The sequence below is a fragment of the Podarcis bocagei genome, assembly GCF_964188305.1.
Source record: "Podarcis bocagei genome assembly, chromosome: 10".
Classification (NCBI taxonomy): Eukaryota; Metazoa; Chordata; class Lepidosauria; order Squamata; family Lacertidae; genus Podarcis; species Podarcis bocagei.
The window spans coordinates 37,849,992-37,874,036 of record NC_138135.1 but is presented as its reverse complement, the minus strand read 5'-3'; the positions used below and the strand labels follow the sequence as shown (position 1 = coordinate 37,874,036).

General features: G+C 41.0%; 2 protein-coding genes and 1 long non-coding RNA gene across 18 annotated transcripts in view; 2 read left to right on the top strand and 1 right to left on the bottom strand.

Annotated features, from left to right (window-relative positions):
- Positions 1–14,564, top strand: part of APAF1 (apoptotic peptidase activating factor 1) — a 49,811-nt gene extending 35,247 nt beyond the window's left edge. For both annotated transcript variants that reach the window (XM_081209644.1, XM_081209645.1), the window contains exons 21-28: positions 2,601–2,720; positions 4,593–4,718; positions 6,719–6,844; positions 7,175–7,294; positions 7,584–7,709; positions 9,557–9,682; positions 11,575–11,721; positions 12,063–14,564. In XM_081209644.1, the coding sequence (XP_081065770.1) occupies positions 2,601–2,720; positions 4,593–4,718; positions 6,719–6,844; positions 7,175–7,294; positions 7,584–7,709; positions 9,557–9,682; positions 11,575–11,721; positions 12,063–12,209 (1,038 nt within the window). In that variant the 3' untranslated portion in view covers positions 12,210–14,564. The remainder of the gene's footprint in view (positions 1–2,600; positions 2,721–4,592; positions 4,719–6,718; positions 6,845–7,174; positions 7,295–7,583; positions 7,710–9,556; positions 9,683–11,574; positions 11,722–12,062) is intronic.
- A 2,807-nt stretch (positions 14,565–17,371) lies between these two features.
- LOC308595516 lies at positions 17,372–21,866 on the top strand. The gene is made up of 2 exons (XR_014012076.1): positions 17,372–17,638; positions 19,773–21,866. It is a non-coding gene; the product is annotated as an uncharacterized lncRNA (long non-coding RNA).
- Positions 20,728–24,045, bottom strand: part of ANKS1B (ankyrin repeat and sterile alpha motif domain containing 1B) — a 337,482-nt gene continuing 334,164 nt past the window's right edge. For 11 of the 15 annotated variants that reach the window (XM_081209629.1, XM_081209637.1, XM_081209638.1 and 8 more), the window contains one exon: positions 20,728–22,616. In XM_081209629.1, coding sequence (XP_081065755.1) covers positions 22,506–22,616 — 111 coding nt within the window. In that variant the 3' untranslated portion in view covers positions 20,728–22,505. The remainder of the gene's footprint in view (positions 22,617–24,045) is intronic. The other 4 variants (XM_081209636.1, XM_081209633.1, XM_081209634.1 and 1 more) reach the window with 1 other exon arrangement.

Sequence of the window (24,045 nt, the reverse complement as noted above, 5' to 3'; positions counted from 1 at the left end):
CTATCCACTGGCGTTCCCCCTTCGGGTCTTTTCCCAGTATTTGACATTCTTAAATTAAGAAGGTAACCAGAACTTAAAACACAATATGGTTACAGCACTCCAGAGTAGTTACCAGTTCGCCTGTTTGGCCCCGGCCCTCAGTTTTTAACAGTCTTTATATTACACAGAAATCGGCTTGATAAACAGTCATTTGAGAGTCTTTAGGTTGCGTGGAGGTTGGCTTATTTCTTTCGCCTCGTTGCGTCCTTGGGGGAATCCGAAAGAGTCTTAGAGTCTTAAGGTTCAAAAAGGTTGGAGGATCTTGTATACGCTATATAGAGTGTAATTTCAGTCAACACATTCGACACAATGAGTTCTTAAAATTTTCCAGGAATTAGTTTTGCAATTTATGAATAAGGGATTTCTCCGTCAAAGATCCCCAGTCCGTTCTGTTTGCAAAAAACCATAGGTAGGAGAAGTGAGAGAAAGGGGGGAGGGAGGGGAGAGGGGGAAGGGAGACCCGGGGGGGCGGGTGCAAGACTGCAGGGGTGGTGGAGAGCACAGGAGGGAAGATAAGGTCAAAGAGAAAAGTTCAGTCGCAGTAAACGCTCTGACCGCTAGGTGGCTCTCTCACTCTCTGCTAGTTTTGGAGGTAGGCACACCTCATGAATAAGCTGAGTAATCCGACAGCACAGAGTAAAGGATTATTCCTAAATCATACCCCGTCGTTGAGCAATCGCCAGGAGTTGGGAGACACAAACACACCCAACTCTACACTGTTGTATCAGGAGACGGATGGAAACACACCCACAGAGTTTTTTAGATCAGGTACGTCTTTGTCGCTGATTTGCGGCTATGTGCGTTTTCCTCTCGCTAATGGTGCCGCTGGCACTTCACTTCCGCTTTCCCACTGGGCTTTACGCAATGGGGGTGGCGTTCCAGCGTCCCTTTTAATTTTTACAACTGGTTTTGCGTTAATAACTTCATCTTCTGTTCCCTGTTAGAACACCTCTTTTTTGGAGAGGGTCCGCTGTTTTTATATAAAGGTCTTTCAGGGAAACAAAATACACACTAGTGGCGGCTCAATACGCTTGTCTCCGCTCTGCAGTTTCTCTGCGTTTCCGCCGATTCCTGGTAACGGCTGAACCCTGTAGCTTTGGTTTTTCTCTCCCCGGGATTTTAGTTTTAAAAGTTTTGAGTTGTTTAGCCTTTGCTTTAAGCCCGTTCCCGGGTTCCTTGCTCTTGGAAGCGGAGCGCTAATCTCCGGCGAGGACTGGGCTGTCCGCTGTTTGGGGGGGAGGAAATGGCTGCCTAGGACCGGTTGTTCAATGCTCAACGCCGCTGTTCTCCTCACCTTGCAAGGCTGCCTGACAGCGGTGCGAGCCGGTCTCAGCTGGCTCCCTGTACCTCCGGACACCCTCCGGACGTGTTTCTGGGGTGCTCTCGCCCTCTAGCACCCCCTTTTCCCCCCGTTTGTCGGACTGGGTTCGCGCTCCTGGCCGAATCCCTTCTCGCACCGGAGACGCGCGCCACCGGAAGTCCCCTACCGTGTCCTAGCTTCTTTTTAGCTAACGACTTGGCCGGCACCGCTTGGGCCGCTAACCATACCCAGTCTCCCACCTGGATGTCTTCCCCCTCCCTCCTGTGTTTGTCCGCCTGCACCTTATAGGCTTGTTTAGCTAGCTCTAAATGTCTCCGTAGCTCGTCGTGCACCTCTTGCAATTCTGCTGCGAAATGGTCGGCCCCGTGCGGCGCCCCCTCCCCCGTCGTTACGAGCCCCGAGAAGGTTCTGGGATGCCGTCCCCGATCTCCCACTCCCACTCGGGGTTTCCCTGCTGCTTCCCTGCTCCTGGCAAGTCCCCCCTGTGACCCCCCTTGGCTTGACCAGGGGCGCCCCCTTCTGGGAATCCTCCGATTCACTTGAGAGACTCATGGAAGACCTCAAGTCATTGTCATCCTCTTCCTCACTGTCCTGGGATTCTTCCCCATCGCTCTCCGTCTCCCCCCTCACCTGTGCCTCTGTCCCTAAACCCCTGACACATAGTATCATAAATATCTCCCCTTTCCCCCTAAAAGTAGAAAAAAGCAACACCACAGGTTGGAAATAGACTCAGGAAATAGAAACATGCATTGTTAACTGCTGGTAAAGACCTTTTAAAACAGGAGGGTCTGCATCATGGGTAGCTAGCAAGGTGCCCTCCGGATGCTACATTTGAACTCCCATCATCCCTGCCCATTGAGTGCATTCCAGCAACATCTGCACTGGCTGCCAGTGGAACGTGGCTAGTGATGGGGGCTGGTAAGTTGTCTTTGGCAGGAAATTGGAATAGTCTAAGTGCCACAGTGGAGAATGCACTGATCCTAACTCTGCAAATGATGGAACCTCTTTTTTAAAAATCACTTGGACTGAGGACCATATGAGAAAATTGTAGTTTGATTAAGTGACTGAAAACTAAAATGCCTGCCTGCATTAAGTAACTTCATACATGAAAGCAATATTTTTTAAAGTATATTTTTAAAAGAGTAAATACAGTTCTAAATTCAAACTTCCAATTTGTGCCCTAAAGTCTTAAATTTTTGACATTGCAGAACTTCTGCTATATTCTTCTTCTCTTCAACAGATATGGGAGACAAAGAAGGTTTGTGAGTCCTCTGCTGTTGTGTTGAAACGTGAAATAGATGTTTTGTTTCCTGTTAATGAAGTTTTCATCTTGGCTATTGACAATATGAAGCACCTGCAAGTAAGTATGTTTTGTATGTTGCATATGGAACATTTAGAAAGCTTTGGCTTGTATGACTTGAATGTAGCCTACTGTACCCAAGATAATAGATGCCCCTCTTGCTCCTTCTGCCTTTTCCTCTGGCCAACATTGGCATGTGCCATCCCCACCCCTGAAAGTTGTCCATAAGGGAAAGCAGCCCTCAGACAAAAAATGTTAAGTGAGAAGAGTAGGTTCCCAGATTGAAGAGGAAAAAACCTGCATCTAATGTCACTAGCAGGATCTGAGCTTTCCAACCATGTCTGCTGAGTACAAAATGTGTGTCGTATAAATCAAGTTGTGTTGATTGAATCCCTAATCTTGATGAATGCCAATGGGTGCTGATGTCTGGCTACATACCAGTATTGATTGTACCATTAGGCTTCACAGTGCCTCAGGGTGTGGAGTTGCTCTTCCTCAGGGTTCTCAGACAGCCAGTTAGCAGACACTCCTGAATAGCATGATCCTGTAAGGGACCAGGCAGGTAGGAAGACATTTGCATTTTATGGAATTCCTCTGCATAATGAGTAAGAGTCACTGGAGTTGAAGTAGCTAACCGATGCTCTTGCTGTGGTTTCCCAAGCCTCTGCCTAGTTCACCATCCAAGGCAAAAGGAAGATTTGAAAAGTATGAATTTGGAGGAATACTCAAACTGGCAGAAAGGCTGAGCTCTTCAGTAATAACGGTGCATGTAAGAACTGGAACTATTAATAGAAAAAGAGCATCAGAAGAAGAGATGTTCTCAATTCAATAGGTGTTAAGAAATTCTATCTCCATTTATAATCTCTCATTGAAACTTCCTTGGAAATGTTTGTGGAAATGTGATGCCTCTGTTTTACACATTTCTATTCCACTTATTCTCCCATGGAACTTTGAGAGCTCCTGTGGACCACCCTATTCACTAGCATATCTCCTGTGATGTTCAGAATATATGGGCTATACTCCCACCTCAGCACAGGAAGCAGGCTTGGAGAAAAGAAGAAAGGGCACATTCATAAGTTCTCTGTCCCTTCTTGCAATCTCCCAGTCAACTATCTTAGTAGAAAGTGGTAAAGAAAAACTGTTTTTGCATGCGGTTCCCCCTTTTTGTTTTCTTCCTTCTTCCATGTGGAGACTCTTCTAGGGTCTTCTATAAACCCTTCTCTAACCTGTCAAAGGGCTATGAGACTGAAATGTCATAAACTGGGTTTTTTTGCCTGTTTGAAGAAACGAAATGCCATTACGCAACTGTTTTGAAGAGCAAAATTATCCAATTTGGCCACCCTTTTTGTAACAGACTTATAAATAAGGATCAAAGTGGTGATGTTCTTTTTTGTTCTTCAGTTAGTGTTTGCTGTTAGCGTTGCTATGGATATTTGTGAAGCAGGGGGGGAAAGGTTGCAGCTGTGCAATGGCGGTGTTCATGTCTGCCTACCGCTGAATAGTTAAAGCATTTGTGAAAAATAATTGCAAGCTTTTTTTAGATACGGAAGAACTCCTTCTAAAATGAAATTGTGGGTGGTTTGCCCTTAATACAAAGCTCTTACTGTTTCTATGTAGTCGTCAGAAGACTCAGACCTTCAAGAATATGATAAGCAGGCACACTCTTAGCAAAGCAACAACAAAGAGCAGTTGTGCCATCATACACATTTACTACCTATCTTTCTTATTTAGTGTAAATTCTTCTGCTACTTCTGATCATAGAACCATGTATTTTGGAGTTTCTTGGTTTGGAGGGCAGATAAAATTGTAATAAATATCCCAGTAATCTTAAAAATCACTACTGAAGTAGAGGAGAGGGTCAGATGCTTTTTTATGTGAAAGATGTGTGTGTGTTGTACAATAATAATTTCCAATTATGCCATTGCATTGCAGCTAATTAATGGCTTCACAGGCCATACTGTTTATCAGACTGAAGAACAGGAGCCTTTCATTAGCTGCTGTTGCCTATATGAAGACCTTCAGACTGCAGCATTTGGGGAGAAGAATGGAACAGTAAAGGTAAAGTAGTTGAGATTAGTTAGGCATTGGCTTCTCTGATTGTGATCATTTCAGCTGTTATACAAAAAATGATAAACTGTCACTCAGAATCACACAACCAAAACACTAGCCGGGAATCAGTTGGAAAATACTCTATTCTGGGATAATTTAGGTCCATCAAGCACCTAATATTCAGTTCTCCTCAAATTGCCTGCCACTTTAGATTATGACATTGGGATTGGACGAGAGATTTATTCACCAAGTCAAGCTGATGATCATCTCCTTAGAATCGTAGAATTGTAGAGTAGGAAGGGACCGCAAGGATAATCTAGTCCAACACCCTGCAGCACAGGAATCTTTTGCCCTGAGATTAAGAGTCTCATGCTGTACCAGCTGAGCTATCCTTTCTCGTGTTCAGTTCATGCTTTACTATATTGCTGCAGAAAAATATATTAGTTTTGCAATATAATAAATATAAAAGCAAAATAATTTTCTGTTTCGTTATAATTAAACAGGTCCTCTTCCTGAAAATTTACCCAAGGAAAAGGACGGAATTCCCTAATTGAATTTCTCTGTCCCATGATGTAATGGTTTGCAATATCTGTACTTATAAAAGGCTACAGTGGAGCACTGAGGTCCCTTAATTATAGACTTCCCGCTTCCTTGAAACTAGTTTTCCCAGATTCCTTTACATGTTGTGAGTCAAATATACAAAGAATATTGTATTTAGAACTGAATTGTACTTTGTTTTTAAGGTTCTCTTGGTATGTTTTCTGGTATTCTCAAATCCAGTTATGAAGCATCACACTTAGATGATGAATGCATTAATTTCCTTGTTGCATCATGTGTTTTTTATGTATACCTACCTATTATATAGTGCCTGTTGGTTGTGCTCTCTAATAAATAATCAAGCACTTTATAAATACAATACTTGCTATAAATGTGTAATTTTTTCAGTAAGAATGCATTTTTAAAAAGATACCTTTTAATAGCCATGCTACTGAAGTAGAAAGAAGAATATCTGCTGTCCATATGGATTGCTATGCATATGTCTGGCCATAGATCATGCAGGAAGCTTTTGTTGCATGTTTCATTTACAGTGGTGCCCCGCAAGACGAATGCCTCGCAAGACAAAAAACTCGCTAGACGAAAGGGTTTTGCGGTTTTTGAGCTGCTTCGCAAGACGAATTTCCCTATGGGCTTGCTTCGCAAGACGAAAACGTCTTGCAAGTTTGTTTCCTTTTTCTTAACACCGTTAATACAGTTGCGACTTGACTTCGAGGAGCAACTCATAGAACGCGGTGTGGTAGCCTTTTTTGAGGTTTTTGGTGATTTTTGAAGCTTTTCCAAAACTTTTCCGACACCGTGCTTCGCAAGACGAAAAATTCGCTAGACGAAAAAACTCGCGGAACGAATTAATTTCGTCTTGCGAGGCACCACTGTATAATTTCTCCTTTTAGTTGTTTTAGGTTAAAATAATGAAGGAAGATAATGGGACGCGAGTGGCGCTGTGGGTAAATCCTCAGCGCCTAGGGCTTGCCGATCGCATGGTCGATGGTTCGAATCCCCGCGGCGGGGTGAGCTCCCGTCTGCGGTCCCAGCTCCTGCCCACCTAGCAGTTCGAAAGCACCCCTAAGTGCAAGTAGATAAATAGGTACCGCTTTATAGTGGGAAGGTAAACGACGTTTCCATGTGCTGCGCTGGTGCCGGCTCGCCAGAGCAGCTTCGTCACGCTGGCCACGTGACCCGGAAGTGTCTCCGGACAGCGCTGGCTCCCGGCCTCTTAAGTGAGATGGGCGCACAACCCTAGAGTCGGACACGACTGGCCCGTACGGGCAGGGGTACCTTTACCTTTAATGAAGGAAGAAACATTGCTTTAAAGAAGTAGCTTTTTTATAACACAATCTCATTCATTATACTCCTTTTTAAAAATATACTTGTGGGTTTGCATCTCTATTTCCTTTCAATCTGTAAGCAATGTGAACTCACAACAGTCTGTTGTCTGATCCCATTTTTAAAAGGTATTAAATCTGTCAAGTGGGAATATTTTAAAATCCAGAACTGGACACAAGGAAGCTGTGCAACACTGCCAGTTTACTTCTGATGGGAAAACACTCATTTCAAGCTCTGATGACTCAACTATACAGGTGCGGAACATTTTAAACTATTGCTTGAGAATATATATTTCTGAAGAAGCTAGGTGCAGTCCAGCAAAGTTTAAGTTTTGTTTAAAACTTGATGTTTATTTATTTTTGGGGTACTTTGTGAGGGTAAGATGAAAATGCTTCTTAGAGATCAAATAATTCATTTGGAGGGGGGGTTTAAAGACCTTGTGGGAGGAGGAGTATTGTCTTGTAAAGAAAAGTGTAGGGTTTTTTTGTTTTACTAAAGAAATCAGTCTTGTTTTCACCATAAAAGCGAGCCAGAGTTGAACTCAAATTCACATACTCTATCTATTCTCATTTCTGCTTTATTAGGTGTGGAATTGGCAAACAGAGGAATTTATTCTCCTGAAAGGTCACAAGGAACCTGTCAAGAATTTTCACCTTCTAAAACACTCAGGGCTTCTTTCATGGTCATTTGATGGGACAGTTAAGGTAAATAAAAAAACCTAAGCATTGACAACTTAGATTGGTGCCTGTAGCTAAACCTTAAAGGAAAGAAATGCACATCATGTGAACATCATATTTGTTGTGTTTTCAAAGTTAGATAACACTATTTATGAGTCTTGTTTTGACTGCAAAATACTCAGTGGTTAAAGTACGTAATTTTTTTAAAAGCATCTGCTGCTAAGTATTTTGAAAGACAAAAACACCAAACACCTGTGTACTGTTTATAAGCCCTTCTACCTGCACTATTGTTCACTGGCACATTTTAATATTACAGCTCTGGAACACAGTTACAGGAGAACTTGAGAGAGATATCATTTGCCATGAAGACACCATTCTTTCTTGTGTAATTTCACCCAATACCACTATGTTTTCCACTACCTCTGCTGACAAGACTGCCAAGGTCAGTACAGGTTTACAAATGAATGCTAAAACATAAAGCACCATCTATTCTGAGTTTAGCACTTTTTTATCCTAATTCAGTAGAAGAGTTACATAAATGCTTGATGGTATTTTGCTGATAATCAGAAAGATCTTAAAAGTTGCCAACTCTTAACTTAATCATGACCTATGAGCTTAGTCCTGGCCCCTCTTCTAAATACAATGAGATCCAATGGACATAATCCTATCCACTCCAGATGCAGCACCTAAGGGCATGACAGAACTCTTTCCCTCCTCTTCTTTCCCTCTGTGAAATGACATATTGTTGAACACTGTGCCATGTTGTTACAAGGAATTTGAGGCCTCCATACACACCTTGCATCCTCATCCAGCCTCTTTGGAAATGGATTTGATGGAATGCACACGTTCACGGGGGTAGGGATGACATGCACACAAATGCCTTTAGAGGGAATGAGCCTCTGTATCTTGTGTGCACTGTCAAACATGTATTTGATTCAAATCACTTCCTCTCACTGATCCTTTGATTCCATAGTTATTTATACCCTAACCCATTCCATTCTATTTTAAGTGGCTCAGAGAAGATTTTCCACTTTCAGTCTTGCTACTTCTCTTTTTTTTTTTTTTTGTTACCTTTACCACGTAAATTATTCACCTGTTCCAGATTACCAGGTAAATGGGAGAAACATCAAGTAGGAGTAAATCTTGGACTGATAAAACCTGTCCTCCAAGCGTAAGGCCAAAATGTCTCCTTGCAACTATCTTTTTAGGAGCTTGGCCAAAGCAGTATTGGGCTTTTGTAATTTAAATTGTCATCATTATTCTGAAACAAGTAGTTTCTAACAATGGCAAGGGAAATATGAAGTACAAACAATTGCAAATTGCAAATACACATCAGCTTTCTCTTCTTTTAACTTCAGTTGAATACAGTTAGCCAGGTATGGTATATTACAGGGGCTTACTACAATTCTGTTTCTCCCATTTCAGAAATAAATCATCTAAATTAAGGATTTAGATGCAGCTCCCTGGACAGTTCTCTTGTGCAGGGCAGTGTAGGAAAGCTACTTTCCAAGAAATAATTACAAGTTTACCTAGGAGATCCTCAGTCAAAAGATCAGTAATATGGAGAGCCTCACTGGAGCAGAGAAAAGGTCCTTCTAGTCTTGTAAGCTGCTTCACTCAGTGGCAGACCATATGCCTCCTAGCCCAGAGGCAGGGCTGAAGGCAATAGTCCTCTCCTGCTGTTGCTCCCCAGTAGTTGAGATTCAATAGCATACTGCCTCGGAATTTCTGTGTAGCCTCCATGGCAACCATAGCCTTTGTAGATCTTTAGATCGTCTTCTTTTAAAACCATCTCATGTTTTTAAACAAGCTCATGGCCATCTCCACATCTTCTTGCATTGAGTTCCATTAATTACGTGATGCACGAAGAAGTACTTTCCTTTGTCTGTCCTGAATCTGCTCCCAATAATTTTACTGGTTGATGAGGGAGAGAAAAGGTTTTGTCCACTTTCTCAGCGCCAGGCATACTTAGAAACCCCTGTGTTCTCCCTTAGCTGTCTTGTTTAATCTAAAACGAAACAAAAACCTAAAACACGTCAACTTTCATTTGTAGGGTGCACCACCTAACTTCTCATTTTGGTTGTCCCTTTATATACCTTCTGCACTTTGCTCTGTCCTAAACCATCTGTGTAGAAAAGTTTAGCTTGCTTTCTATTGTGGGAGTACCTTAACCAATTTTCATATCTGAGTCATCGAAGTCCAAATATCTTTTACAGGTAGGAAGCTCAAAATGAACCTAAAAATACTGGGATATAATTTAACAACGTGTTTCATGTTTTAAATCTTTAGGTATGGAGTTTTGAAAGTTCATCGGTTCTTCATAAGCTGAATGGTCACGACGGCTGTGTGAGGTGCTGTGCCTTCTCCCTTGACAATGAATTGTTGGCCACAGGAGATGACAATGGGGAAATACGGGTACTCCATTTTGTTTTTAATTGATTTATTTAAAATTTTACCATAAAAATTTATTGCAGCAGTTATCCACTAGTTAAGTGGACACATGAGTTACTCACAAATTAGGTGGTGGCTCTTTGGTACTGTAAGAGCTGGTTTGGATGACCATGTACAGGTTTTATGCAACAAGAATATTAACAGAGGTGGAGAAGGATGTCAGGTGCAGTTCTGATAACAAAAAGATGATTAGAAATGGAAAGGCTGCATTAAATCCAAAGGAAAGTAGGATTAAAGGGTATTGGGGAAAGGAAGGCAATTTTTCATTATAGATCATAAACATATTTACATATAAATGTGGGACTTACTTTCCTCCTCTGTTTTGTTGTTAATATGTGTTGCATCTTGATAATTGCATACATTTTTATGTCTTTCTGCATTGATTAATCTTTCCCTTCTGTCCCATGCAGCCATTCATTTCTAACATGTGATTTGTCTCTCCAAACCTAATGAGAGCACATAGAGAATGCAGTATGGAGTGGTCCCTTTGAACGCCCATTGTGCCACTGGGGCTTCAGTGTTGCCCCAAACTTGTAGAGGATTAGGGCTGACAGTGCAAAGAAATGTATGCATCGAGCCTTGGTTGTAAGCACAGTATGTGACACTCTAAAATTAGTCATTACTTCTTAGATGGTGTGGAAGAAAAGGTGGTAGCCTTTATTTACAATTTTCATACTTTTCATGCACAAGTGAATTGTGAGAGACTTCTTAAACAGTTCTTTAAATCTATAATTTTATGAAGGCTAGCACATGAGGTAATGAGTTTAAATGGCAGGAAAGTACATATAGCATGGCTCAGAAATGTTAAGTTGAGGATGTTTCAGAGAACAGGGTTGACAGATATGTCAGAAACATCTGTGGCAGGGGTGGGGAATCTCTGGCCTGTGGCCGGTCTTGGCCTGCCATGGGATCCCGTTTGACCCTTGAGGCCATTTCCCTCAAACTGTGCTCATAAGCAGATATGGTTTAAACCTGCATTAGCTATGCAATTCTTTTCCCAGCCAAAAACAAGATTGCACAGCAAAGGCAGCAGGATTTTTTAATTAGTAGTTTTCATATTATAAAACCATCAGCTAAATTGGGATGAAAGCTCTGTGCCAAAGCACCCTTTGAAGCAGCTCATGGAGACAGCACCTGAGGATCAAACAGGAGCATGGGGGCTTCCTTAAAGCCATTTGTAAGCCTCTCGCCGCCTCCTCCAATTTCAGAGGCTTAAAAGGGAAGCACTGGGAGACTTGCAGAAGATTTTGTGAGTTCCATCTCCCCCTTTTAAGGCTCCAAGATTAGGGACTTAAAGGGCTTTTTGTGGGTTTTCCCACACTCCCCTTTTAAGCTTCTGAGACTGGCGGATTTAAAAAGGGGGCACAAGTGATTTTGACATGTGATGTTATATGATTGACAGGTGGGTAAAGTCATCCACCTGTCAAAGTCGACCCCATGGAGTTAAAAATGTTTCCTGCCTTGATCTCTGGTGTGGGATAGATTTCCTTGTGGTTTGTAGAAATTTTCTTTGCCAGGGTCATTTTATCTAGTTGAGATTCCTGCATTGCAGGGGATTGAATCATAGAATCATAGAGTTGGAAGAGACCACAAGGGCCATCGAGTCCAACCCCCTGCCAAGCAGGAAACACCATCAGAGCACTCCTGACATATGGTTGTCAAGCCTCTGCTTAAAGACCGCCAAAGAAGGAGACTCCACCACACTCCTTGGCAGCAAATTCCACTGTCAAACAGCTCTTACTGGATTGGACTAGATAATTATACTATTTTATGATTTTAAGGGACTATGAACATAACTACAGTTACACTGCAACCTTATCCTGTTTTTGTCTGTTTTTGTACTGCTTGTGTCTCAGGTTTGGAATGTCTTGAGGGGAGAACTGCTTCACCTCTATTCCCAGGCTTCAAAAAGTGAGGGAGAATCAGCCTATGGAGGCTGGGTAACAGACCTTCACTTTTCCCCTGATACTCAGATACTTGTTTCTTCTGGGGGATGCATTCAGGTAAGTTCAACAAGAATGGGTACAAAAGGAGAATTATTTTGCAATTTATTAACAAATGTGAAAATGTTAAATAACTCTAAATACATAGTAAATTGTCAGGATTTCATTAGTATTTTGTTGCAAATAGAAAATATATCCCAAAGGTTTAAAGATGTTTAAATGTTGTATCAGTCAGTTGTCCTCAACCATTGTTTTCTGAAACTGACATCTGAGAAATTAATAGTGTGCACTTAATGTGTAGATCTATAGTGTGACTCCCAAGTTATTGGTATCATATCTGTAACATGCTACATTCAGATTTATTGCTTCCTAATTGAAAACTTGTTTTCTCTTCCTCCTAGTGGTGGAATGTAGCTACTGGGCAACTCCTACAAACATTCTATACAAATGGAACAAACCTTAAATCATTACACGTTTCTCCAGATTTCAAAGTATGTGTGACTGTTGATAATCTTGGCATTCTTTACGTGCTACAGATTATGAAATAAATCTGTTTAAAACTGATTGTAACTGCAGTGTTTTGAGCCGGAAGCATATTCCCAAAAAACTTTCTTTAAACTGTGAAGTCATTTTTACTCTGGCATAAATTACCTGTATGGTAAATTTGTAAACGTTCCTAAATCAGCATACGTTTTATATGTTGTGTTTTGATCAGCAGGATGATATGCATTTTATATGTGGCTTTTCCCATGGTTAGTTACATCCAGATTAAGCTTTAGCCAAACTTTAGTCCCCCTGAAATCAATGGGACTAATTATTGAGGACTAAAGTTGCCCTGACCCAATATGTATACTAAGTAGTATACTAATGGTAATTGCAAGGTGAATTACCAGCCCTATGATAACTGAAATATTTTCACTGATCTAGTGGCAAATGTTTCTAAGCCATAAGTACATTTTCATAAAATAAACTTCTGTTTTACTAATGCAATTTTGTCTTGAGACAAAAGTAGGGGTGTGGATGTTCTTAAAAAAAACACTTTAATATTTAAAAAGAATTTTAAGAGCCATGATACACAATGTGACTAAAAACTCCAGTAGGAGAAAATTAAACTCCAAATGGTACTATTATGTTTTTAGGAGAAGCAGATTCATGCTTCTCAAACATAACCTTGGTTTGCACATAAATCTAGGCCAAACCATGGCCAATTGAATTTACAAGTGTTTGAGTATTCGCAGGAAAAATTGTGACTCTGCTGCTGCCATGGTCCACACAGGTAAGCCAAACCATGGTTTGACTTGGCATTACATCAAAATGTGAGTATAGTTGTCTGGATGAGACAACCCATGAACACTGGCTCAGACATAACACTAAGTCAAACAGTGGCTTAGTTCTGCGTAGTGCTGCAACAAAGCAGCTGTAATTTTCTCTGTGAGTATCACATACTTTCACATTTGAGCCATTGTTTGTGCAAACTGGGCCAGTGTGGTAAAGGCGCAGAACTCTGTCTCCATATGCCCTAAGAATAAAGCAGGTGCAATTTTCTGAAGGTAAACTTTCCCTGAAGTTATTGGAAGCTGGCTTATCTGTTTGTTTTTGGATAAAACCAAAATGTCTGTGGTTAGATCTACTAAAGTAGATAGTATTATTTCAAATGAAGTTTTCTGATTGCAAAATCATAATGTAGCTTTATTTTTTATTTTAAGATAGCATATCTCAGATCTTTCTCAACTGCATTTCTTCACTCTTGTGTCAGCAGATATTTAATTGAAAAGGACAACATAAAATAATTCATGTTGAATATAATCTTTAACTGAAATATATTGTCCCCCTTCGGGTCAAATTCTAATCATACTTGGGACTCCTCCCGTCATCATCTTAATGGAATGGGAGCCAGTCCAGTGATGTCAGGACTCCAGACCAAAAGGGAGGAGTCTGCAATGTGGCTCTTTCCCATGTTGGTGTCACCGACTGTGAGTACACACCACAAATCTAGGATTTTCACCATTAACGTCTAAGGAGTTTATGAGCAGGTTAGGAATAGAAATTATTTCCAATGCATAAGCAATCTCTAATAATTTTAGCAACCAATTAGTTACACTTGTTTCAAAGTTTTTGCCATCTCCATTTCAGTACTTCTTGTGTTTATGTTTCAGGTTAAATTTTATTACTGCCTTTCTGCATGTTCTGCATTTTTTTTAAAAAAAAATGTTGTGTTTTAATTAGCAGTACCCTCAATGCTGTATCTGGAAATGTGATCCTTTGGGCTAGCTTCAGTGAATTGTGACCCTATTCTCACCTGTGCATCCCTTGCTAGGAAGTCTTCCCATTAAGAAAAAAACACAATTCAAAGGGATGTAAAGGAAACCCTTACTCTTTGACACAGTGTTCCACTGAATGGCTGTGCAGGAGCTGGAGAGAATTATTTGTGTTATGGGGGCTCATTAAGATTCAATGAAGGATGTTGAAGAAACAAGGATTTAGTTGAGTTTTTAAAAAGGTTTAATTTAGATTTTAGTAGCTTGTGGACAATATTTTAAGGTAACATTCATCAAATGAGATTGTCTAAATTTTCCACTGGCGTTATCTATTGGAACTTAAGATAAAGCTAGATAATTAAAATGAGGCTCATTGGTCTATTACATTAGGAGAAAGGAATTGTTTCCGGTTTATCTGGCATTACAAGAGATAATCGGAGTACTAAAAGCAGCTCAACTTTTGCTTTTAGCTATACTGTACTGTGTTGGTGTTAATTGGAATATATCTGTGCATCAAAGGAAATTGCTGAATTTGCTGACTGCTGATTTTTTTAATGTTTCTAAAACTTTGCATTAGCAAAGTTGCTGGGTTTTAATTAAACAAGTTTGTGCATTTGAAAGCAATAAATATTTTAATATATTGCAGGATGTGGTGTATTTTGTCTATCTTACTCCATACATTTTCTTCCTTTTCTCCAAAGTTCAAAGTCTTCTCCATATGATAATTTTCTTTTCTCATATAGAATACAAGGGTGCATAGAAGTAAGCCCCATTAGAACTTAGCAAGACTTACTTCCAAGTAAAGAGTCATAGATTGTGTTGGAAGAATAATACAAGCATCTAGATCTTGTCTTTTGTGGAAAGATGTTTTCTCTGTGCCAAAGCTCAGTACCTTTGCAAGTGGAGTCAGCTGCAGGAAGATTATTTGTGAAACTCTGTAAATCAGTATAAAATGGTCACTTCATTTGTATGTTGTAATCCCCTCTATCCATCCCTGGTTTCTGTATTCCTAGTGTGCCCTTACATACAAACTGGTAAACTTTTACTTGTGCTTGCAGTTCAAACCAGTATCCAGTCTGGTTTGCAGTCCTGGTCTGCTGTGCAAGTTCAAACCAGAGTTTGCCAGTTTGGATGCAAAGGTGATCTGGGATAATACAAACCAAAGAAAGGCAGAATTGCAGGTGAAGGAGTGTTTTTCATGATTCATCTGTAGAGGACAAAACCATGACTCACAGTTGGCTCAGTTCAAAGTGTCATTGTGTCTCACTGTATTAAAAATGGTAAGTTATGTCCTTGTGAGCATAAGGGAAGTTGTCTGGTGGAGAAATTTGTTGCTTTGAAAGCTTGATCTTCTAATTATATCTGAATTCCCTTTCTCCGTTGCTTAGTGACAAGCTCAGCCGCCAGTGTGGGCAAAGTAGTGAAACAGTGTTATGGCATCTAGTGGCTGCTTTCTGATACTATCATGGGACATCACAAACCCCTCTGCTGTGCTACTGTGAATGGCTTGCTTGGGCTGGGCATAGGCATTGTTTAACAGTTTCTTTCTCACAGCCTCTTTGGTATTTGTGTCTCCTTAATTAAAAGGCCACCATGGCAAGGCAGTCCTGGTAAGTAACTATAGTTTCATCTCTTTTCTCATAAAATCAGGTATTGCAGATAAATGAAGTACACATAGTTAAACTATGGAACTCACGCCCACAGGAAGCAGTGATGGCCACCAGCTGAGATAACTTTGAAGGAGGATTTGACAAATCTATGGAGGAGAAGGCTTTCAGTGGCTTTTTTTTTTCAAATGGCATATCCAACTCTAGTAAAGAGTTTGCAGTGTGGAAATTGTATACATAGAGCCAGGGCAGTAAAAAATACTTTGGCAATGCCACCTGCCATGTAATCAATGGGTTTTGACTATACGTGATTTTGACTTTATCCCTAGAACATAAGCCCCTGTGTAAGTTTCAGTTAAAAAGTAAAAAGGGAGAGGGAGAGAGGCTGGATATACAGTGGTACCTCAGGTTGCATACGCTTCAGGTTACATACGCCTCAGGTTACAGACTCTGCTGATCCATAAATAGTGCTTCAGGTTAAGAACGTTGCTTCAGGATGAGAACAGAAATCATGCTCCAGCAGCGCGGCAGCAGCAGGAGGCCCCATTAGCTAAAGTGGTGCTTCAGGTTAAGAACAGCTTCAGATTAAGAATGGACCTCCGGAACAAATTAAGTACCGTATTTTTCGCCCTATAGGACGCACTTTTTCCCCTCCAAAAATGAAGGGGAAATGTGCGTGCGTCCTATGGGGTGAATGCAGGGGGGAGGCAGGCAGGAAAAGCCCCCAAGAGCCACACACAAGCTCCATGCGGCTCTTGCGGGCTTTTCCCCAGGAGGGAGAAGGGACTGACTGGCCGCATCAGTCCCTTCTCCCACCTCGTAGAAAAGCCCACAGGAGCCACACACCCTTTAAAGAGCACGGGGCTTCTGCGGGAGGTGGGGGATTCCCCCACCTCCTAGAAAAGCCAGTAGAAGCTGCACAGCCCCTTTAAAGAGCGCGCGGCTTCTGCGGGAGGTGGGAGAACTGCGCCCGCCTGTCCTCCTTCAGCCACGTGCCTGTCCTGCGAAGCCGGAGGAGGAACAGAAGGGTCTGCTTCTGTCCCTCCTCCAGCTTCGCTTGAAGGGAACTGCGCAGTTCTCCCTCTCCGCGCAGCGCCTCTCCTTCACAGGAGAGGTGTTGCGCAGAGAGGGAGAACTGCACAGCGCCCCTTCAGCCACACGCCTGCCTGGAAGCTGGAGAAGGAACAGAAGGGTCTCCTTCTGTTCCTCCTCCAGCTTCGCAGTGAGGCACCTGTCCTGCGAAGCCTGTCCTTCTCCAGCTTCGCTTGAAGGGCGCTGCGCAGTTCTCCCTCTCTGCGCAGCACCTCTCCTGCGAAGGAAAGGCGCTGTGCAGAGAGGGAGAACTGTGCAGCGACCCTTCAGCCATGCGCTTGTCCTGCAAAGCTGGAGGAGGAACAGAAGGGTCTTCCTCTGCATCCCACTTTGCGCTGGGCTCCCATGGCTTGTGGAGAGCTGCTTGTTCTGGGGGCTGGGGTCGGGGGAAGCTCAGGCTTTCCCCGCCCCAGCCCCACGCCTGGGGGGGGGGAAATAATTTTTTCCCCTTTATTTCCCCCCAAAAAAACTAGGTTGTTCGGTCCCAGCACCTGCCAACCTAGCAGTTCGAAAGCACCCCTGGGTGCAAGTAGATAAATAGGGACCGCTTACCAGTGGGAAGGTAAACGGCGTTCCGTGTGCTGCGCTGGCTCGCTGGCCACGTGACCCGGAAGTGTCTGCGGACAGCGCTGGCTCCCGGCCTATAGAGTGAGATGAGCGCACAACCCTAGAGTCTGGCAAGACTGTCCCGCACGGGCAGGGGTACCTTTACCTTTACCTATGGGCCGGTGCGCCCTATGGGGCGAAAAATACGGTACTTAATCTGAGGTACCACTGTAATAGCTACAATTATCAGATGACACACCTAGGATTTCAGGATTAAAAAACAATGACTGTTCCTCATTCTGAGTTTAGCTTGTAACCCAGAATTGTTCCCAACCTTAAATGAAAAACACAGTTCCCAGGTAGGCTGAGAGCAGAAGTAAAGAGAAATACAGCAGTTCTTAATTTAGAAAACTCAGATTATTTTTAGATGGTGTTCCCAGCTTTGCTAAATGAAAAACTACCATGCGTGTTCAGGTAAGTCTCAATTATTTTTAATTTCTATTATAGTAGAGCCCTTGAGATTTTGAAAAGCATTGTGATTTGGATGTGCTATACACAGACATAACACTTCTTTGGGTTTTCTGTTTGTTAGGATATCAAATATCTTAAATTTAAAACTCTTCAATATGAGCTGGAGTGTTTTCTCTTTCATTTCAGAAGCTAAGCAAAACTGTTTCTGTAGCATTGCACATTTTAGGCATGTCATGCTTGCAAACTGGCCACTAGAAGCAATGCTGTTTTCAAACCTTTGACATAACAATGTAAATATTACTGAGTATTGCAGTACCTTAAATTGCTGTTGGGAAGTGGCTGCTGTCAAACTGATTGGATTGTGGAAATCAAAAAGAATGTGATTGTTGATGGGGGAATTAACTTCTTCACAACCTGATGTGGAGACTGTCATTTGTCTTGGGAATTTATTGATTGGCAAGTAATGATATACAATAGCTATGCCTTCCATGAGCTTAACTGGTTTTTTGTGTGCTTTTCTTTTTCTATGAGAACTGCCTCAAAGAGGTTTTCTCAAACTGTGGGCCAGGGATAGCCAACAGGCGTCAGAAATGCAGCCACCCCAGTGCCTCCTTCCTCGCTTACCATGCTCCCAACTGCCCCAGCATTAGCTCCCTGCAAGCTCAGTGCATAGGCATGTGTGAGAATGTGAGTTAAGAAAGTCAAGCTATAGCATGCAAGGCTGGAGGAGAGAAAACTGACAGCAGGTAGATGGGCAAACCAACTGGGGGAGGGAGAGGGGCAAAAGGGGGGTGGGGAGAAGAGGGAAGAGAAAAAGAAGCAGCAGCCAGAGTTGCTGTGGTGCCTCCGCATCTCCCCAGCATCACACATGCTCAAACTCTTACCCCTTACTTCAGTCCTCCTTCCAAGTCAGGTAGTCTCTCCTGCCCAAAATCCAAGATGGTAGCTGGTGTCTCCACCTCAGAACTATCTGAGGTGTGTGCTTCTGCCCATGCAGGGCTAAAGAAACAAAGGTGGAAGTATGTGAATGTGACTGAGAATTGGAGACTTTGGGGGTAGGGGAAGGAAATAAATCCTCTCTTCTCTGGGAGGAAAGCACCAAAGGGTGCACTGAAGGAATATAAAAAGAGATAATCGGTTGTTGTTTTTTGGCCGAAATTTGTTTTAATCGAGGAAAAGAAGCCATTATAAGAGGATGAAGTGAATGTAACAGCAGCCCGGGGGATGGATGAGAGAATTTATGATATGCTTTTCAGTTTATTTTAGAAATGAAAGGAAGTGAATAAAAAGTACTTTGAGATGTATGTGGCCCTATAGCAGGGAGACGAATATAAAAGGGATTTTCTTTGTAGAAAGTATCCCTAACTGCCAGCTGATTATGTTCACTTGGCCTTTATTTGCCATCACTTTGTGACAGATTCTAAGTTCTGCACTGCCATTTTGTATCTGGTGGCTAGCCAATAATTTTTAGCCCTTTCAAGTGAATGCTTGTTGTAGGGTTTGAAGCCCTCAGATCTAACTAAAACAGGCTTCCTCAAACTCGGCCCTTCAGATGTTTTAAGACTACAATTCCCATCATCCCTTACCACTGGTCCTGCTAGCTAAGGATCATGGGAGTTGTATGCCAAAAACATCTGGAAGGCCGAGTTTGAGGAAGCCTGAACTAAAAGCTCAATATATAATACCTTTCCTCTGCCAGAATGTGGGGTGAGTTCATTGCAAACTTTCTAAATTGAAATTAATTTTTTGAAGAAAAAATACACCATTGACTGCTACTCTTGAGAACAAAAGCACTTTTGGGGGGCATAAGCCGTATTATGGGTGAATTAGATGCAACTGTTTCAGGTCCTCTTGTGCCAGCTTCACCAAGTATTCCTCTTTTTAAAAAGCATTTCTTTTATTTGTTCCCAAAAGATACCTGAATGAAGAAATGAACAAATCCAAATTTCAAATTTTCACCCATTTCTTGTACAATTTCTTGTGTGTAAATATATGCAAATAAGCTTTATGGTTTCTAGGAAGGAGGAGCGAAGTATTATATTTTGTGATATTTTCAGCTCTGGTGCCTCATTTGTGTCACTGGACTCAGAAAATGCTTTTTGCCTTCCTTCATGACTTTTGCTTTTGTTTCCCTAAGTCAACTATAGCAGCAAGGGCAGAGAGAGAGAGTTTTTGGCAGCTACCATTTGGATCACAAGCTTTTGATCTTGGAAACTTGGTTCTCGTCCCCCCACCATTGCTACCATTTCTTTTAGAGGACTCTGCTGCCACGTACCTGAAGACCATGTTGAGGTAGTGTTTGGTTTTCTTACTTTCAATATTTTCAGAGTAAACTTTGAAGGTGGGGTTTGAAGGGCTGTTTGAAGAATGAGACCCAAGTATCTTACAGGTGGCATGAGAGGTACTCCCAGTAGAGAGATATGGCAGAATATTAGATATTCTTTAGATAGCTTTTTAGATAGCTTAGGGTGGATGAACTGAAGGAAATGTCATAGGCAGAGCTATATTAGGAGGTGAGGGAAGAGAAAGAAGGTGGTGAAAGTATACTGAGAACTTCAAAGGCAAGAACAAGAAATTTGTGTTGCAGCCAGTGTAGGGACTGAAGGTACTGCATATTCTGAGTGACATGAGAGCAAATTATTTTGGTGGCTGAGTTCTATATAGAAGTATTAGCTAAGAGATAACAAAAAGATCAGAAAGGAAAAACTAGTGTGAGAGCTAAGCATACCCCAGAAGAAGAGTAATAGTCATTATATGGAGGATGTCAGGAATGCTGATGTGAGGCAAGGTCAAGATCTTGCTGGGGAGGCTGAAGGGGCTATTAGAGATAAGTTGACGGTTAGGTTAGATTTGAAGTTTGTGTTCTATAGCACAGAGACACCACACATCCACCAAGTTCTAGCATTGGCCTGAAGCATGGAGGAGTTCCCTTTTTGCCACACTAGTCTCTTGTGAGATATTGAAAGCTGTTGAGTAAGTGAAGTGGTTCATAGGATCATACCATTGTCTCTTTGACACTTAAGACTGATCCATCACTTAACAGCAGCTTAATGTTCAATATTATCAATACGTAATTTTCCAGAAACTAATGCTGACTGTACAACTTCAATTTATTTTGTGTGCTTTTATAGGATATAAATAATGACAAAAATTACAAAATTTATAACTGGAAGCCCAAGCATATTTACATAGAAGTATTTGTTGCAGTGAGGCTACTATTTACTTTTCTCCTATACAATATTCCTTTTGGTACTATATTTTTCAGTGTTTACTGTCAGCCTACTACATACATATCAACAATGAATAGGCATAATATGTACAAGGAGCTGATTGGTTCAAGTAAATTGAATACTGTATTAAAAGGTTTTTTTGTCATTCAGCACTATGATTAGGTTCAACTAAACCATATACAATTTTGAATTTTAAATCAAGTTCAATTATCAATTTTGTTAAAAATTCAGTTGTTGAATGTAACTGAAACCTTTCAGTTAAATATGAAAGAATAATAAAAAACATTTAAGTCAACCACACTATTCATCAATATCTCTATAATGAAGTTCAAAATGATTCACAATTTGACTGGATAGAACATACATTAAAATGTCATTTTTTGCCTATGATTGATATAATTCATTCAGTTTCACTGAAATACATAATGTTATTATACAAATACTCCACAAAGACATTAAAAAATTAAAATACTTCAAAGAAAATGGTAAGCAAATTTCATTAAGTCAACTGTCAAGCCAATGCTCAACTGATTTGTGGAAAGAATTATTACTTTGGAATGGTTTACTTCATTTAGGAAAAAACCTTTTGAGTTGAACTTTTTCATTAAAACCAGCTTTCTGAGACAGAAAATTTGATAAAATTCCTAGTTTTGTTTAAAACCATCTTTCAGATTTTTAAAAACCGAAACTCATGGCTATAATAACTTGAAAAACTGTGTATAGTTGCATGTGCCTGTAGTGCAATTGCTGGGCAGCTTCCGTTTTACCCCATGAAGTGAAGCATCCAGCATACTGATGGCCCCACTGTTACTACTGTTAGATAGTACAGTAGCAGTTTATTTAACTTTAAAATAAAGCCAGACTCTCTTCATAATTAATGACCTCCTTTATCATAAATATCATACTTGCTCTTATAGTTTTCTTCTCTCCCACAAAAATATTTAATACAAGGTGCATTTTCATGCATTATTAATTCCTCTTTTTTTAAGCCATTAATAAAACTCTGATTCTGTTTCACACTGACATATATAACCTCATTTCTCTAGAGGATTAAATGGCATGAAGAATACATAGACCAGCAAATACAGAAGTCAAGGAAGCTAATGTCTTGCCATTACTAATTTTGAAAAGCATATTAAACAGTAGAATTAACTTATGTAGATCCCCATGTTTTCACAAACATACCTCAAATATTTTATTAACTAATCTGGGTTTGTTTCAATTTAAAAACTGTCATGTGTGAAAATAAAAACCCAACCACAACTGAACGTTGTATTACTAAGCAGCATTACCGTTAGAGACCTTTGTGAAAGTAGAACGTTAAAATATGAAATCAAAAGAAAGCACTGTGGCAAAGTCCTAAGAGAAGAGCGTGCGTGAAACAATCTCCCACTCCTCTTGTGGGCTGTAATTTAAAAGTCTTCATCCCATGTCCTTCTTCTATCAGTGCTGCAGGAAGAACAATCACCAGAAATGACCAGCAGCCTTTTGTTTTTGTTTGTATGTTTTTGCTAGTTTCAAGGCCACTCATATAGTGCAGTCTTCCCCTCTACTAGACTGAAGAGTTGCCGTCAAGGAAAGGCTGTGCTATGACTGCTTTGAGTGCAAGGCACAACAAGAAACAAGAGGACAGTTCACTATCAGAAAATTGTGGTTTCATACTTGGTATTAATTCCTCTTTTAGCTTCTTGTCCTGGTTCTACAATCCATGGTAGGTTGGCAAGAGTCTTTTGTTCAGTGGGATCTATCTGCTTTGAAACAAATACAAAAGAAACACAATGATGCTTTATCTACTCTAATTGCTGAGCATTAAAACAGTGCTCAAACTGGGTCACACAGTAGCACATCATTATCCACACGGCATGCACCATGGATTGCTTTCCTGAGGCTACAGTCTATATTCTATTTTATCATGATAATCCAAGAGGATATTGATTCATTAGTTTCACTGCTCTCACAGAATGAGTCCAGTGCAACAAGAGATGTATCTACATAAAATCTGAAGTTATAGGTATATAACTATAATTTTATCAACTGTATGTATGCTGTTTTGTTCTCAGTAACACAAGGAACTCATGCTCAACAACTTGCCTTGAAGATCAGGTTGCCAAAATTGCTTTTCTCTCTCTCTCTCTTGCTAATAACGCTGCTCCAAGTATGTGTGTGTGCAGCTTGTAAAACAATCAGCAAACACACCAATTGGCTGTTTGGCTGGGTTTAGTCCAACCCAGCTAATCTACATTGTCACTGATTTTCCTAACCACTAACCATGCACATCCTGGACAACTTGGAGGAGAAACTGAGTACACAGCACTCATTTGTTTATGTAATTCTTCATTTGGCTAGAGGTGCACATAGAAATTGTATACTAACCTACCTAAGTTGTTTAACAGTGTTAAGAATTGATGGCTTTATTAGCATATGTTAATGCCAATTAGCTTTTGCCTTTTCTGTCCAATACATATTTACATTTTCTTTAAAAAGCTGTCTGTCTCTGGACAACTACCTGGAGGAGGAGGAGGAGTTTGGATTTGATATCCCGCTTTATCACTACCCTTAGGAGTCTCAAAGCGGCTAACATTCTCCTTTCCCTTCCTCCCCCACAACAAACACTCTGTGAGGTGAGTGGGGCTGAGAGACTTCAGAGAAGTGTGACTAGCCCAAGGTCACCCAGCAGCTGCATGTGGAGGAGCGGGGAAGCGAACCTGGTTCACCAGATTACGAGTCCACCGCTCTTAACCACTACACCACACTGGCTCTCCTGATTATGTTCTGGTCTGGTAGTTGAAGGTGAGAACTGCTGGTAAGAGCTTCTAGAAAAGTATTGCCTTTATAATGTAAATATAAACTAAAGAAGATCACAAGAAGCTATGTTTGATCTACAGTATTAGTGTTGCTATTAAGCAGAGAATGGGCCACAGAGGAAAAACTGAACCACAGATACATAAGTGAAATTGATGTTTAATTACAGGTGGCTTCCTTAGCATGCCTAGGAATCCCTCCAGTACTGTTTTGCATAATGAATTTTGTGTGCCCAAGAGCTAGTAACTATACTGAATTTCTACAGCTGCTTTTAGAAAGATGAGCGAATGGAATACTGCTCATGCCCCTAGCATGCTGATTATAAAGAGAAAGTATGATTGTACCTACCTGAATTGTAGTTTTCCATTCCCAATGAAA